This window comes from Protopterus annectens, chromosome 9.part0 (assembly GCF_019279795.1).
Source record: "Protopterus annectens isolate FY-2018-M chromosome 9.part0, PAN1.0, whole genome shotgun sequence".
Lineage (NCBI taxonomy): Eukaryota > Metazoa > Chordata > Ceratodontiformes > Protopteridae > Protopterus > Protopterus annectens.
Window position 1 is genome coordinate 966,766,471 of NC_056743.1, and position 17,341 is coordinate 966,783,811.

Sequence of the window (17,341 nt, forward strand, 5' to 3'; positions counted from 1 at the left end):
TTGTAATCTATCACTATACAAGGAGACATTCATATACATGTTGTCTAGTTTAGCCTCAAACATTTCCCCCTTAAAACACGAGCGTAGATCTTTATTCAAAGCCTCTACTTTCTTGTTAAGTTCATTCTCTATCGGGGAAAAATAGTAAGTAATTTCATATAGCTATTGCCAAGTTCTATATTGAGTTGTTGCCATCTCTTTAAAAGTTCAGGATGGCTGTCTCCATATGTAGGCAGCAAAGCACCCGCATCCCACGTGGGATTATATGAAAGTGCATACTGGTTTCCATATGTCTGCGTTGCCATATCAATCTTCGTAGTTTATATAGATCATTCTCAAGTTCTCTTAGGGGATTATTAAACTCATTCAAATTATCCACTGTACCTTTAATAGGCGGTATCAACGAATGTTCCAATTCTAGATTTAAGATTATTCTGTTGTTCAAAGATATTATTCCATTTCATGTTCAAATCCATTCTGGTAGGATTATAGTCCAGTTCTAGTGACTGAATATCGGTCATGTGGCCACAATAATACCAATGAAAAAGAATGATATGGTAATAAAAAAGGTATAACTGTAGCTCAAAGGTCCAATTCAAGAAAGAAACAGCAATGTATATATCAAACAAGATAGGACCACCACGATGAGATGCAATAAAAATGAAATAATTAAAACCTTAGAGGGGACAAATGCAGGCCATCCTTGGTGAAGCAACATGCTCTTTCGATCATATCCACGCAGGCTGACAAATATCGGACCCCCTTTGAATGACACCAAAAACTAAGCCAATTATTGATTTGTAAGCTCTTGATAAGACTCAATAATTGATGTAAATGGAGCTGCAAATAAAGGCTTATATATGTTAAAAATTAAGAAAACTGCTTTTGAAAATAGCGATGCAGTACATATATTTGTATCAGGAAGGTCAAGGCTGCTATCCCAGATTATTTCTGACTTCCAAGAAGCACAAACTTTGAGTAAATCCACACACACACACACACACACACACACACTCTCTGTAATAGGATGGTGACACGTAATGCTTCTATGTACAGAACTAACTTCCATGGCAATACTGAATATGGGTGATGCCTTCTCCCACATCCTAGTATGACTACTGTTGGAAAGTACTTCAGATTTTTGCTAGCTTGGCATCACTTTCAGATTTCAGCTCTGCCATTTAAGCTGCCCAAAGACTCCCAGATTAATTACTACATGTATAGTTCCAGAACACTGCACCATATAATACTTCCAATTTTCCTTATGCACTCCTTGGGGATAACAGTAAATTGCAGCACATCATCAATATATTTTCTTCCACAGGATTGTACACATGTGAAAGACATCATGGCATCTCCAAAACGTCTGAAGTCAATCAACAGGTTTCATGGAGACAGCCAATTCCATTTCTTCTACACATGAAGAAAGAATTCCTATTGTACAGAGATTTAAGCAACCTTATCCATAGGAGTATCCCTACTATCTCCAAACAAAATGCGGTATCTTAAAACAGACTGTTTAGATAGTGGATGGGAAGCCAATTCCAGTAATCTGCCATTTCAGGGCATCTGGTCTCAGCAAGACGTCTTGTGATATCCTGTGAGAAATGAAAGGAGCCCATAAAACAGCATTTTAATGACACCTTTTTATCAAGATCACCTTAAAAAATCAGTCCACATCAGCAAAACTTACACTAAGGCACTGTACGAGCACATCCACTCATGCATGAATCGTGCCATCCCATATAGAACCAAGATGCTCTCATCCAAAAAAAGGAAGCCAATCTGGTGGTCCCCTGCCATAAACAAACTTTACAACAAAAGGAAGAAACTGTTGCAGAAAAGAGGAAAATCCCAGGATGCAAAAAACTCCCTTACCATCCTCAGTGAGAAACTGAGATCCCTCATAAAATCCTCCAAAGCTAGTTACGAAAATAAAATTGCCAAAGATTCCAAAGACAGCCACAAGGCATTCTATAACAATGTCAAGAATCTAAATGGCAATGCTCAGATCTGCTCTGAGCTAAAACAGAATGGCATTAAATATACTGATCCCAAGGATATTGCCAATATCCTGGCAGATCGATTCAGTGCCAAATTCCCCCCCCCTCTCACCCCCTAAATGGCCCATCTCAATACCGGAAGATTGCCAAACTCTGGTAATAACGGCCACACAGGTAAAAACCGCACTCTCTAAAGCTAAGAATACAGCATCCATGGGACCAGATGACATCCCAGGCTGTGTACTACATGAACTACAATATGAACTGGCACCTCACCTAAGTGTCATGTTTAATCATAGCCTCACCTCAGGTTTCGTGCCCACTGAGTGGCACAGAGCTACAGTTATCCCACTCCACAAGGGGGGATCCACCTTGGATCCCGGAAACTACCGTCTCATCAGTCTGACAAGCCTTATCTGCACGGCCATGGAGCGTATTATCATGGAACGTATAAACAAAGACATTGGCAACCTTCAAACACTGGACCCCACCCAGTTTGGGTTTGTGAAGGGCCGATCTTGTCTCCTGAACCTGATTGACTTCTTCGAATCAGTCTCCAGAGCCATGGACAAGGGTAAGGTGGTCCACACAGCCTATCTAGACCTTGCCAAGGCCTTTGTCACCACCCCCCACTCTGGAATCAAAGATAAACTTACTAAGCTGGGCATTCATCCCTACATCATCCAATGGGTTGCTAACTGGCTTACTGATAGAACCCGCACTGTAAAAGTAGCCAACTCCAAATCCAGCTCCAGACAAGTGACAAGTGGAGTACCTCAGGGTTCAGTCCTGGGGCCGCTCTTGTTTGGCATCTACTTCTCTGAAGTACAGGCCAACACTAAGGGACTCTGGCTAATAAAGTTTGTAGATAACTGCAAACTGGGAGCCATTATTGAATCCCCAAGTGATGTGGATACTCTACAAAAGGGCCTTACAGAAACAGATGCTTGGTGCCAGAGCCATGGGCTCAAGCTCAATCCCAAGAAATGTATAGTTATCCCCTTTGGGAAAAAGCATGTACCCATGAATTATCACATAGGTGGCAATACACTAAACACCAAAAGTGTGATGGAAGACTTAGGGACACAGGTGGACAGTGGTCTCACCTTCAATAACCACATCGCCACAACAGTCAGGAAATTCTTCTATGTGGCACACCTCATCACTAAGGACTTTTCATCCAGAAAAAAGGAGGTCATTGTCCCACTATACTCATCCCTCATTAGACCCATTATAGAATACAGCACCCCGTTTGGTATGTACCTCTGAAGACATCTGCAACAACTGGAAAGGCCGCAGAAATACCTCACTAAAAGAATCACAGGCCTAAAGCAGATGCCCTACTCAGACCGCCTTAAAAAACTCCAGCTGTACTCTCTCTCATATCGTCTACTCAGAGGTGATCTCTGCTTAACATACAAGGCCATGTTAAACCCAGAGCTGTTGGAGATGCTACACTTAAAGAAATCCCAATTCCTCAGAGCCACACGCTCCAGGGATCTAAACCTTGTCATCACAATAAACAAAACATGCTGGAGGGATAGGTTCCTGACCCAGAGACTCCCCAGACTCTGGAATAGATTGCCCATACATGTCAAGCAGAGTGCCTCTTTGGCCCTCTTCAAAACGAACCTTGACGATTGGATGGGAGAAAGGAAATTCACCCCGGGGATCACGTCAGTCACCCTGCTAGACAGGGGTCCAGGGAAGTAAATAGTGTGGGAAGAAATAGCCAGGAAGTTGTTATGGCTAGGCTTGTATAGGCCCTAGGGCTGATAGCCTAGTACCAACCTATGAACCAGCCCAGTAATTTCTAGTTAAAAACAAGATGAAACAAGTCTTTCCAAGTCTGCAAAGAAATACCATGGATTTGGAGATTGGCTGTATACAGCTCATATCTACTGCTGTCAGCAGTATAGCTCCCAAATTTACAGAAGCAGTGGGTAGGCTTCTGAACAGGAAGGTAACACTGGCTTACAAGCAGAAATTTGATCCAAAGACTCTTCAGGAAATAATGCAGATGGGAATCATCCCAGAAGTGGTTCTGTTTGCTACACTCCTTAACAGTCCACTCCAAACCTCTTGCTTCCCAATTCCTTTGGAGATAGTTTTGAGAAGAAATGCCTTGTCCTCCTCCTGTCTGGACTCCAGACTCTTGCTATTTCCTTGATGCAGAAGGTGTTGCTGAAAGTAAAGAAGGCAAATGTGTCTCATTTTAATAGATTCATTTTAGCTACTGTAACAATGGTTTTCTGTCAATGAATATAACCGTTTTTCTATGGTTGTTGCCTCTGCAGTAGTCCTGCCTAACACAACAATGTGAGGCATTAATTTACAATGTCATCACTAGGAATCTGTCAGCCTGGAAGACAGAATTCTGACTTCTAAAAGTAATTTCTTTTACACAAGTCCTAAGTATCATAAAGGAAGCAGGACAACCAAAATCAAGGAACTGTTACAAAAGTGGAATAGTGCAGTTTCTTGGATATCATAAGAAGTTCTACGTTTTACGTTATTTGAACTTAAACTATCCCAAGAGTCTTGGACTTCATAAAATACGTATTTCATTGAATCTGGCCCATCATCTAGCAAACATAATTTTTTTGCATTTTATGCATTTTTTCTGCTTATCTTCGTGTAGCTACAAATCCATCTCATATGGCCTCCCTTAATGTATCCTTCATTTTATATCTTCAGAAAAACATCTTCCCTTCCCTCCCCTCACCCAGACATAAATTTAAAGATGGAAGAGTTAACCTTGCCTCACTTTGTACCAACATGCAGAAAAGACATTAAATATCTTTCTTGGAAAGTATGTTTCCTCATTGCTGTTAAAAAAAAAAAAAAAAAAAAAAAAAAAAAACACTTCAGAGTTGCAAACTTTCATATGTAATCCATTTTGTATGTTATTTCATAACTGAAAATATGTCATTGGAAACTAATTCTTCCTGCATGCCGGCTGTTTTCTCAACGGTTTCTCTGCATCAGTCCTTAACTCCAGTTTTTATCTAAACTTAAAGTGAAAATCATCTTTTACATGTGCTATATATGCATGGGCAACTCTGTAAGGATGCATCAAAAACAAATCAACTTTTTGTTTACTTGAGAAATAAGGCCTTGTCATTAAATATACTTGATCAAAGTGGCTGACCAGCTTGTATTTTCTTTTTTAATATTTGCAAGGCTTTGTTACAATACTTTTCAGTACAGCATCAACAACTTCAGCAACATTAGAAAAGATATTTCAAAATGTATTTTAGAAGCTCCTGTCTAGACAGTTGCCTACACACCAGTCATTGCAAGCTGAAAGCATGTTTGAGAGTAGGGCACAGTTTAGCAATGCTGTAATTTCAGGGGATCATGTAGCTGTTCACTTGCCATTACTGAAATTACTTATTTGGATTCTACTCAATTTTTGATGTACTGTTAGTGATCCACTCAGAAGAATATGCTGCACTTGTATACTTAACTTTCCTGTAGATCTTTGAGGAGAGATCAGTGCAACAGTAAAGTTACACTCACTCCATTGCCCAAGGGTAATTATGCATAGTTTTGCCATACTACTTGGCTTATTGGATACTGAAATGTTTAGCTTTTTGCTTTTTTTTTTTTTTTTTTTTTTTTTGCTGCATTTATGATATTTTGTTTTTGTGGGCTGTGGGAATTTACTAAAAATGCACTTCCATGAACAGGCCCAGTATGGCTCAAAGAACAGAAGAAAGTCTATGACAGCTCTGGATATAAACAACTGCCTTGTGCATCCTGCATTGATATCTTCACAAGCACAAGACAAGTGTTGGTCTTTTGTCTATCTGACAAGACAAAAAAGTAACAGGCAGATAAACGTAAATGGCATGAGTTACTGTTTGTCATCCTCTCCTTGAAGATCTACTGCAGTGATAAGTGACATAAACCACTTTAATTTACTTTTCTTTGTTTTGTCTGCCCCCTGAAGTGACAGCATGAGTTTTGTAAGCAAAAAAGCTTATAATGTTGTATCTATGTAGAAACTGTATTTTATTGCTGGAAGAACAAGTTTGATTTAGAAACTGTAGCTGAAGCGATATGCAGCCCCTTCCCCACCACGGAACGAGTACAGTGATGCTGTGCATGAACCCGAGGATGCATATCTCCATGAGTTTGAGAATTTGAGTTTTTTAGAAGAGATGTTTAAAGAATCGAATAATGTACCCACATGTTCCAACCACTGCAGAGGCTCCGTTAATGATCAGCTAATAAAGTGAGTACTCCTGTTTGTTCTTTACAAAGCATTACCGTGTACACATATTCCAGTATGCATTCTAAGACTCATTGTACAGAAGCCTACACAAAATGTTAGGCTATGTATTGTATGCTATTACTGATGGTAGCAGAATGTCATACTGGATAGGATTCCCAGATGAGCACTTACTCTTGTTTCTGTGATAACGTTCAGAAGTTCACTATGCAGGGTAGCTCACAACTAAAAAGATATGCATTAGTCATTGCCTTTGAATCCCCAAACCCTTCACGTGGTTGCTAATTAGTGTTTGTGAATTCCAGCTATTGTGTTTAAATTCAGAATGAAAAAAAAAGAAAAGAAACAAGAAGAGAGAATACACTAGAATGTGCAATGCTGCCTGATAACCCTAAGATACTGAGATAGGACACTCACTGCAGAGGAGTTTAGATGCAACTATGAAACTTTCTGCATTAATGAATTTCAACCTCAGTGTTGGTAGAAATGCTGTAACAGTTATGTCACTGTTTAAGCTTCCCATTGCTCTTACAGGTTTCGAAGTATCGCCAAGTCATATTTCCGAAGAGCGGATGGAGTATTGTTGCTATATGATGTGACGTGTGAGAGAAGTTTTGTCAACATTCGTGAATGGGTGGATACAATTGAGGTAAGCTCAGGGGAGTACTCAATTGTTTTATGAGGCTGCAGTGTGTGTAAATTTTAGTGCACTGATAATGTTGCTTGAAATGTGTAGTACTCATCACACATGCTAGTGGCAGCAAAATTCAAACAGGAGATGGGATGCAGTCCCTAAAATCAGTGTATGGTGGCACCAAATATAAATACACACAAAAATAAAATACAAGCAGTTGGCCTAGAAAATGATCAAGTGCCCCTCCACTACAACTTCTACAAGACGTAACAGCATGGCTTAAATACTTAGAACACTTACATCACATTAGTGAAGCAACTAGTCAAGTGCTGTAACACATTAAATAATACAAAAATATGCACATAAACTGCACTTAAAAACGCGGTACAGAAGCCTTAAATTAGGTAAGATGTATAATAAATTATCTAAAGGTTTGTTGACTTCCTTTTTAATAACTGTTTTTATAGTCCACACACCACTCATTTTTCTTCAAAATTTGTAGTATAAAATAATTGGAAACCACTTTATGATAAGCATCAGGAGTATCGCCATGGAGCAGATCCTTAATGCCCTCTCAAAGGCAAAAAGTACAGTCTCCATGGGGACCCGATAACATCCCTGGCTGTATCCTACATGAACTCAGGAATGAACTCTCAGCTCCATTAGACACCCTATTCAACCAAAGCCTGAGCACTGGCTTCATCCCATCTGAATGCAGGATAGCCAGTGTCATCCCTCTACACAAAGGTGGAGCATCCACTGACCCAGGCAATTATAGGCCCATCAGCTTAACTAGCCTGATCTGCAAGGCCATGGAAAGCATTATCATGGACCTTATAAACAAGGACATTGGCAACCTCCAAACACTTCACCCCCCACAGTTTGGTTTGGTCAAAGGAAAGTCATGCTTGTTAAACTTAGTCAACGACTTTGAAACAGTCACCAAAGCCATGGACGAGGGGAAGACGGTGCACACCACCTACCTTGACCTAGCCAGAGCCTTTGACACTGTTCCTCACACAGACATAATAGATAATCTTTCCCAGCTAGGCATCAAACCCATATGTTACCAGATGGGTAGCTAACTAGCTCACTGATAGAACCCAAACACTTCACCCCCCACAGTTTGGTTTGGTCAAAGGAAGGTCATGCTTGGTAAACTTAGTCAACAACTTTGAAACAGTCACCAAAGCCATGGACGAGGGGAAGACGGTGCACACCGCCTACCTTGACTTAGCCAGAGACTTTGACACTGTTCCTCACACAGACATAATAGATAATCTTTCCCAGCTAGGCATCAAACCCATATGTTACCAGATGGGTAGCTAACTAGCTCACTGATAGAACCCACTCAGTCAAAGTAGGGGAAGCCACCTCTAGTAGTAGACTCATAACAAGCGGTGTATCCCAAGGATCGGTCTTGGGGCCTCTACTGTTTGGGATATACTTTTCTGAGGTGTAAGCCAAAACCAGTGGTCTGTGGCTGACCAAGTTTGCAGATGACTGCAGTCTGGGCACTGTCTTAAATTCCCCAAGTGGTGTGAACATCCTCCAAGAGGGACTTACCCAGACTAATGACTGGTGCCAGAAGCATGGCCTCAAACTGAATGCCAAGAAATGCATCATTATCCCCTTTGGAGAAAATGTCATCCCCACTAATTATCACACTAATAACGTACTAAGCATGCAATCAGATGTAAGGGACGTGGGCACCCAGCTTGATAGCAACCTGAAATTTGACCAGCACGGTGCCTCCATTGTATGGAAGGCTTTCTACATGGCCCACCTCATAAATAAGGGTATTTCATCCAGGAACAAGGAGGTCATAACATCCTTTTACTCTTCCCTTATCAGACCCATTATAGAGTACAGTGCCCCCTTCGGCATGTACCTTGCCAAGCACATGCAGCAGTTGGAAAGACCACAGTGGTTCCTGATCAGGAAAATCCAGTGTCTGAAACACATATCCTATACAGATAGACTGAAAGCCCTGTCCCTCTACTGAGTCTCATACAGACTGCTCAGAGGTGACCTATGTCTGGCATACAAGACTATTTCAGACCCAGCCTTGATGGAGTTGCTGCATATCAGTAAGGCAAACTCCACTCGCTTAACCTGCACACAAGGCCTTAACCTGGTCTGTGACATTAATGGAACTTGGTGTTGGGATAGATTTGTGTCCCAAAGACTCCCCCGTCTGTGGAATAGATTCCCTCTCCATGTCAAGTAGAGAACCTCTCCAGCCCTCTTTAAGATGAACCTGGACGACTGGATGGGAAACAGAAATGCATCCCTGGGATCCCTCCTGTGTCCCTACTGGACAGGGGAAACAAGTGCTGACTTTGAGGGAATATGGGTGAAATTCTTGACTAGGCTTATAAGGGCTTCTGGGCAAATAGCCTAGTATCATCCTATGAACCTATGTTAAAGTAGCATGCACACAACACTGTAATTTTTTAAATCGCATATCTATTTAGTAGAGCAGCCACCTGCATTGATGCATCACTGTGTTTGTGTGGACTGTGTTTGGTTGTGGCACTGCTTATTGACTGTGACCTGAGAGATATGTAATAGGGTTTGTCCTTGTTTTAAAACTGGGCATCTGTTTGACTTATAAAGAATGTTATGGCCAGTTTTTAAATATGTTAAATGTATGCAATGTTATTCTAGGCAATCATACCATTCAACTGTTCAGATTTTCGCAGAATGTCCATATTTTTGCCTCATATTTTTGGTCTGTTCCTCATAATATTTGTGGTTTTCTGGCAAATCACTGGGGTGATCTGAGGATTGAAGTCACTAAATGATGGAATACATTTGAGTTTCAGACTTTAAATCCTTCAGAAAATGTGTGTTAAAACAAACAGTTACTCTAGTAACTTTCTAAGTTTATAAGAGCAATATGTCTCTATTTTGGGCATTTGTCCCCTATTTTGTCTGGCTTTGTCCAGGTTTCTTGCAGTAAGAGGTTGAGAGGTTTGTAGCCAACTGATTTTTTGTTTGTTTTATGTAAGGATATTGAAGCAAATCTGATGATATAGCTCTTGTCTAGTTTTAGAAACTTGGGCGAATTGAAGTGCATTAACCCACTACCGAGTTTGCGCAGGAATGGGCGTGCCCACCGTGATTGACATGCCAGAGGGCGGGGATTAACAGCAATGTGCCATGATTGACACGCAATGCAAATGTAACAGTATTTAATAATATAGCATGTAATAAGTACAAACACAAGCTAATAATGACATTTTTTTAACATGCACTACAGAAAGGTGCTTCTGTCATATCATATATTGTCCAACTTAAATCAAGCGCTTAATTTTTTTGTGCTACTACTACCACACCAGCCATAGCTCCGTATGTACCCAACATAAATTCTTTATCCCTGCAGTTTTTGAACTTCACCTGCAGTAACTCCTGTAGAAAGAAGAAAACCTAATAGATGATCCTCAGTCACTGCCACTCAAATGTGTCCCTCAGATTTGCAACTTCTCATTTACAAGACAAAAAGTTGTACTCAAATATTTATTTCAGATAGAACAATTTCTAATGATCTGCAATGTTAGCAACAGCTAGGAGTCCACCCTCTACCTCGTACAGTCCTTTACTCTGGAATTACTTCCTCAAATTTCTATATGGTGTCCCTAAACTAGAAACTGCCTTTACTTCAGTAAACCCTCACTGTTGTTTAACCACCAGTATCCACCCTATCTGCCAGCCATACCCTGCGCTACTTATGTAAGCTTACCTTTATAATTGCTTGCTTTTCACCACTTACTGAAGCAGTGGATATCCATTCTGATACTTGAGTTACTTTATTTGCACAGAATAGCTGTATTTCTGTTAATGACTCCACTTGTACACCATTGCACTTAACATAATTAGGTGTGGCACAGTATATTTAGTACCTGTGCCACAACTGTTTAGTACTGCAATTAGCCCAGCCCACACGGCCAACCATTCTTAATGATTTTGAGAATAGTCCACTTCAGTATAGCATCTCCTTTTACAACAATTCTAATTATCCTACCCTGCATTAAATTGCTTTCTATCTAACCCAAGTACAACTACAGCTAGCACTGTCTTCTCCATAGCATTATGTACATATTCCTACAAAGTAAACAAAAATACTCTTAATGTCTATTAACTTCGCGAAATAAAGAAATTATTTGAGTTCACATCAATCGCATCTGCGTTTTTATGTTATACGTATATACGTATAATGTTTTCATTTTCTGTCAAATCTTTTTTATCAGTCTAACTTACCTTGTGTTTGGTGGCATCTTTCAATCAAACGGTGGGCGGTGCAGTCAAAATGGTCACAGGCGGGGCTTGCTACTGCTCATCTGGTGGGTTAATACACTTCAATATCGCCGAAACCTGACCTTTTGTAAGTTGGTAAAGATGGAGAAAGTGTAAAGTAAGCTGTGAAGAAACTGTAAGCTGTTAGTAAAGATGAAGCTGTCAGATAATGTTTCAAAGTGTGCAAGACCCTCAGTTTTGTTATGATCTAATCATAATAAAGGAAGTCAGCAAAGCTTTACATTTTGTATTATATATTTTATAAATTTTATTTAGTTAGTTAATAAGTTATTAGTTATGTTTTGCTGGCCGCATTAATCCTACTAGACCTGTGAGTTATTTTCAATGAAAACCTGAAGTGGAATTCATCCTGACCTGGGGAAATTAGTCAAGGGCAGCAGGAAAATTTGGTGTCTCCTTTCTGACTTGCAGTTAGTATATGCATTATACAGTACAGAGTCGATTATCTGAACTAATTTGGACCTAGGGTAGTGGATAATCAAACATATAATTGAACCGGATAAAACACTTCTAAAATCTTGTTTTTTCTGCATGCAGGGAATACGCTTTTCAACCATTCAGCGATTCCAATGGACAGTAAAGAATATTTTTCACACATGAGCAAGCTACAAGCTCAGAAAACATACACAAGTGAATGCGTATAACGTTTACATATTCAGACTTATGATTTTTCCTACCTAAAAACTTTGGAAGGCTGCATTCAGATAATTGACGTTTCAGATAATCGACTCTTTACTGTACTTCTTTTGTGTGATGCTGTGTTTTTAATACAAAAAACAAACTTCGCAGAGAAAATAGAGGTTTGAGTTTGATCAAGCGTACCACTGGTCACCAGGCTGAACTAGGAGAAGGTCACGGTGAGTTGCCTGTCGGGCGCTAGGATCCGCCACATAACACAAGCACTCGGGTCACTCCAAGGCAAGTACAAATATGACTCTGTCATTGTCCATGCTGGTGTGAATGACCTGAGACGTGCCTCCCTGGACTACATGAAAAGAGACATAGAGGAGCTCTCTGAGCATGTAGCCCAGGCCGGTATGACCCTGACCTTGAGGAGCATCTTACCCTCACCAAGAATGATGCCACAACATGAAGACAAGATAATCAATTTCAACAATTGGCTTAAGTATTGGGGTCATTCAAAGGGATGACATGTTCGACAAGCCACGATGCTTCGCTAGGGACGGCTTGCACCTGTCACCCCTGGGCTTTCAGATATTGGCAAAGGCTCTTGCTACCCCCATAGTGCCTTTTTTAGGTAAGGCTCAAAAGACAAACCCACCTCCATAGGTATCACAAGGGATAAAAAACTAAGAGTAATGCTACTCAACGCCAGAAGTCTAAACCTCAAGATGCACGCACTCGAAACTCTCCTTAGCATGGAGAACATCGATATCTGTGCAGTAACAGAAACCTGGTTCAAGGCTCCCGAGAGCACCCCAGCACTACCAGGTTATACCTCATACCATGCTTTTCGGCCCCAAAACTTGGACCGAACCACAAAAGGAGGGGGAGTATCGATATTCGTCAAAGATACCCACACCTCCAGGTTGGTGGCACAGCACGAAGCATTAGAGACTATCCATGTGCAACTAACAGTGGGTAAAACTGCCTTCCAGTTTATAGCCTGCTACAGACCACCCTCCCAAACCCCACTCTGCCTTCCTGAGAACACCGGAAAATATGAAGGTCTCTCCAAACACCATTATATTGGGCGACTTCAACTACCCAAACATAGACTGGGAGCATTACTCTAGCTCCAACACCCTAGCCCAAAGGTTCCTAGAATTTCTAAACTCAAATGCTTGTTACCACTCCCACAAGAGGGGAATACATACTGGACCTGATCATCACCAACATGGGGACTCTATGCTCCAGACCAGAAGTGTATCCCTCACTGGTAAGATCAGACCATAAACTAATCTCACTGGATATTCACATCCCGACCCCACCCCCTGCCCAGAAAACCACAGTGAAAAACTTCTCTAAAGCAAATTTCACACTACTCAAAACCGAGGTGGAATCCTTCAAAGCACCCGGGCCTGTGGAAAATATGGCCCAGACTGCAGAATCCTTTATAAACCTTCAGGAATGCATGGATCATGCAATCCCAAATAAAACCAAGACCCAATCCTCCAAAGGCAGACGTCCTGTCTGGTGGACCCCAGCCATAAACAAACTATACAATAGAAGGAGGAAGCTACTACATGATAGAGCAAAATCCCAAAAAGGGAAGGCATCTCTGATCAATATTAGCAAAATAACTACGGGCACTCATAAAATCATCTAAGGCCAGCTTCGAGAGAAAAATTGCACTTGACACTAAGGATAATCACAAGGCTTTCTTTAGTTATGTTAGGAGCCTGGGTGGGAATTCCCAGATATGCTCAGAATTAGTCCAAAATGACAAAAAATACACCAAACCCACAGACATTGCCAACATCCTAGCTGACAGGTTCAGCAAACTTCTCCCACCAAAAGGGCAAATATCTATCCCAGCAGAGTGCTTCCCCCCTGACATCTCAGATGCTCAGGTAAGAGCCGCCCTCTCCAAAGCAAAAAACACAGCATCAATGGGACCAGACGGTGTCCCGGGTTGCGTCCTACATGAACTTCAAGAAGAGCTAAACCCAAACATAAAACTACTGTTCAATCTCAGCCTTACTACAGGATATGTACCCAAAGAGTGGCGTACAGCAACAGTGGTCACTCTCTACAAAGGTGGTGCCTCAATGGAGCCTGGAAACTATCGCCCCATAAGCCTGACTAGCTTGGTCTGCAAAGCTATGGAAAGGATCATCATGGACCTCATAAATAAAGATATTGGGGACCTACAGACACTGGATCCTACCCAGTTGGGCTTTGTTAAGGGCAGATCCTGCCTCTTAAACCTGGTTGATTTCTTTGAAACAGTCACCAAGGCCATTGATGAGGGGAAGGTGGTCCACACAGCCTACCTGGACCTCGCAAAAGCCTTCGATACAATACCCCACTCGGGCATTATAGATTAGCTCACCAGCTTAAATATAAACCCCTATGTCACTAGATGGTTTGCAAACTGGCTCAAGGACAGAACCCACATGGTTAGAATTGCTGGAGCCATGTCAGACTCCAAACCAGTTACAAGTGGCGTCCCACAAGGCTCAGTCCTGGGACCTCTCTTGTTCGGTATATATTTCTCGGAGGTACATGCCAACACGGAAGGACTGTGGCTGACCATGTTCGCAGATGACTGCAAACTGGGTGCCATAATCGACTTTCCAGCCGACACAAGCATCCTCCAAAAGGGCCTCATAGAAACAGACAACTGGTGCCAGAGCCATGGCCTCAAGCTAAATGCCAAAACGTGTGTAGTCATCCCCTTTGGCAAAAACAAAGTGCCCACAAATTACCACATAGGTGGTAATCCATTAAGTAGAGAAGAAGTAATTAGGGACCTGGGGACCCAAATTGATAGCAATCTCTCATTTGACAACCACGTGGCCAAAGTGGTTAGAAAAACATTTTATATAACCCACCTAATCATGAAGGGATTCACATCTAGATCAGGGGAGGTCATCGTGCCTCTTTACTCATCCCTCATCAGGCCCATAATTGAGTACAATGCCCCTTTTGGGATGTACCTTACCAGACACCTGCAGCAACTGGAAAGACCCCAAAAGTACCTCACCAAGAGGATCAAAGGGCTCAAACAGATGCCATATGCTGCCCAGTTAAAGAAACTCCAGCTCTACTCAGTGGCATACCGCCTGCTCAGAGGCGATCTGTGCCTGACGTATAAAGCCATGTCCAACACGGAATTAATGAACATGCTGCACCTCAGAAAATCTGAATCCCATCGATCTATGTGCTCGAGAGACATGAACCTCAGCACTGAAATAAATAGGACATGCTGGAGGGACAGATTCATAACCCAGAGGCTCCCTTCACTCTGGAATAAAATCCCAGTCCAGGTTAGGCAGAGTCCCTCATTGACTCTCTCCAAGAGGAATCTTGATGAGTGGATGGGAGATCGTAGGTTTACCCCGGGTATCACTTCTGTGTCACTGTTAGACAGAGGCACAATATACTAACCTCGAAAAAGGGCATAGCAAAATTAATTTAAAATGGGTGGCGAAAGCCAAACGCACTCTGGCTAGGCTTATAAATGCCCTAGGGCAGATAGCCTAGTATGAACCTATGAACCTATATATTTAGTAGCTTTGGATTTATATTGCATGTTATAACAAAGTATGAAAAAGAGAGTTTACTGGGAATATTTTTGTGGTTGAAATATAAACATTTTTTGAAAAAGGGTAGGTTCACAGAAAGGAAAGTTAGTGGATGATGGTTAGTTAGAAGCATGTTAGAAAAATGTATAGTACAGTGTAGCATAGTATAGAATATTGATATGGAAAGGGTGACAGAAAAAACAGAACATTAGTATAAATTGATAGTAGGAATTGATATTGATCCATGGGAAAAAAATATCAGATGGTACCTTCGTTGAAGGTTGTGCGTCAGGGCTGGCAACTCAGCATGTAAAAATCTACTGTCAATCATTAGCGGACCGAAGTTCCGCTGTGGCGACCCCTAACCGGTAAAAGCTGAAAGATACAACATACAAAGGGAAATATAAAAAATTAAAAGAAGGATTTGGAAGAGTATGGGAATTGAATATTTTTATGTTGAATATTTTTAAACTGACTGTTACAGACTTAATTTTGTACAGAGGTAGGTGTCTAGTGTGTGGCAAAGTGGAAACAATGTACTTTTTTTGGTATATTGTGAGATGGCAAAAATGTACTAGAATGCTAGAAGGAGATTTGGTATTAAGAGGAAATTAAGATGGATATGTTTTTGTATGGGGAAATATGACATGGTTAGAAAAGAAAAAAATCCGTAAAATGGACAAGATAATTTTTTCATGTTTGTTACATATGGAAGGAAATGTGAAGTGTTATAAAAAGTAAGTTTTGGTTGTGTAAGAAAGTTGGGGTGTTAAAGATGCATTTTTATTTGTACAGTATGCTGTTATATAAAAATAATTATGCTAGATGTAAAGCACTCCTACTGTTGACAATTGCTGTGTAATCTTTTAACATCTACTTGAGCTACAATCAACTTAGGCAGCTGGGACCTCTGTTTAGCGTCTCATCTGAAGGGCAACACACTCAAAATTGCTACAAACCCCCCCCCCCCATGTTGCACTGTACTGTCAGTATTGTAAAGTGGATCCAAGCATCTAGTGGGTGCTAAACTATGTTTAACTACAGTATTTTTGCATTAGTTCATTTTAGTAGATGATTGGTTTAATAGTCAGCTGTGCAGAACCTAAGGGGATCCTGGGGTGGTGGGGGGGTTGTGCTGTTGTCTGCTTGTACCTGTGGATTTTTTCATTTATAAGCTATCCCTTGGTATCCCCTCCCTTGTGTTTGCCTGTCACACTAGAGGGCTTATCCCCTCTATGGATCAAATCTTCTCACAGGGAATGTCTAGACAAATGCCATCCCACAATCCTTCTGTCAGCACCTCAGACTCCTGTGTTGTTTGTTGATACCTGGTTGCCTGGGCCATAGTTAGGGCTTTATCCCCTACTTTACATTGCTAGCCATAGGCTGGTTAGATTTAATTGATGTAAGTGTTTTAAAGTATTTAAACTAGTCTGTTATACCTTGTATACATATTACACATTACACTTGGAGAAGGGCAAGGGTTAATTTTTCAGTCCTAAAGTTTGTTTTATTTTCATGTCTGTTCGCATTTGGCTTTATTGCACTTTTATCTATAGTGAATGTATCATGCCTCCTGTTTGCCTTTTGTTGCCATTGTTGTGCAACTATTACCTTTGAGAATTTATTGTTTGACCAAGGATTTCACAGATGTGGTCTGTTAGCTTTATCATTAAACGTAATGTTACTCGGCTTACACTGTGAATGTCATGAGAGTCTGTGTGCTGCTCCAGTTTTGAACTACAGCTTTGTCTTTAATAAATTGAAACATTGTACTAGTTTTATATTTGTTTTCTGTAGAATCAAGAGCTGAAGTTTTCTGCATCTCTTGTAGAGCTCTCTTCAGCCATACTAAGTAATATGTACTTTGTACTAGAAAAAAAAAATATACATTTCATAGGTGCATTGCACATGACTGACATTTTATCATTTCTAC

General features: G+C 40.9%; 2 protein-coding genes across 3 annotated transcripts in view; one reads left to right on the plus strand and one right to left on the minus strand.

Annotated features, from left to right (window-relative positions):
- The window catches only part of RASEF (RAS and EF-hand domain containing), a 1,118,741-nt gene that overhangs the window by 981,948 nt on the left and 119,452 nt on the right, over positions 1-17,341 (plus strand). For both annotated transcript variants that reach the window (XM_044083709.1, XM_044083708.1), the window contains exon 14: positions 6,775-6,889. In XM_044083709.1, the coding sequence (XP_043939644.1) occupies positions 6,775-6,889 (115 nt within the window). The remainder of the gene's footprint in view (positions 1-6,774; positions 6,890-17,341) is intronic.
- Positions 1-17,341, minus strand: part of MCRS1 (microspherule protein 1) — a 1,081,536-nt gene that overhangs the window by 354,061 nt on the left and 710,134 nt on the right. The gene's annotated exons all lie outside the window — the stretch shown is intronic.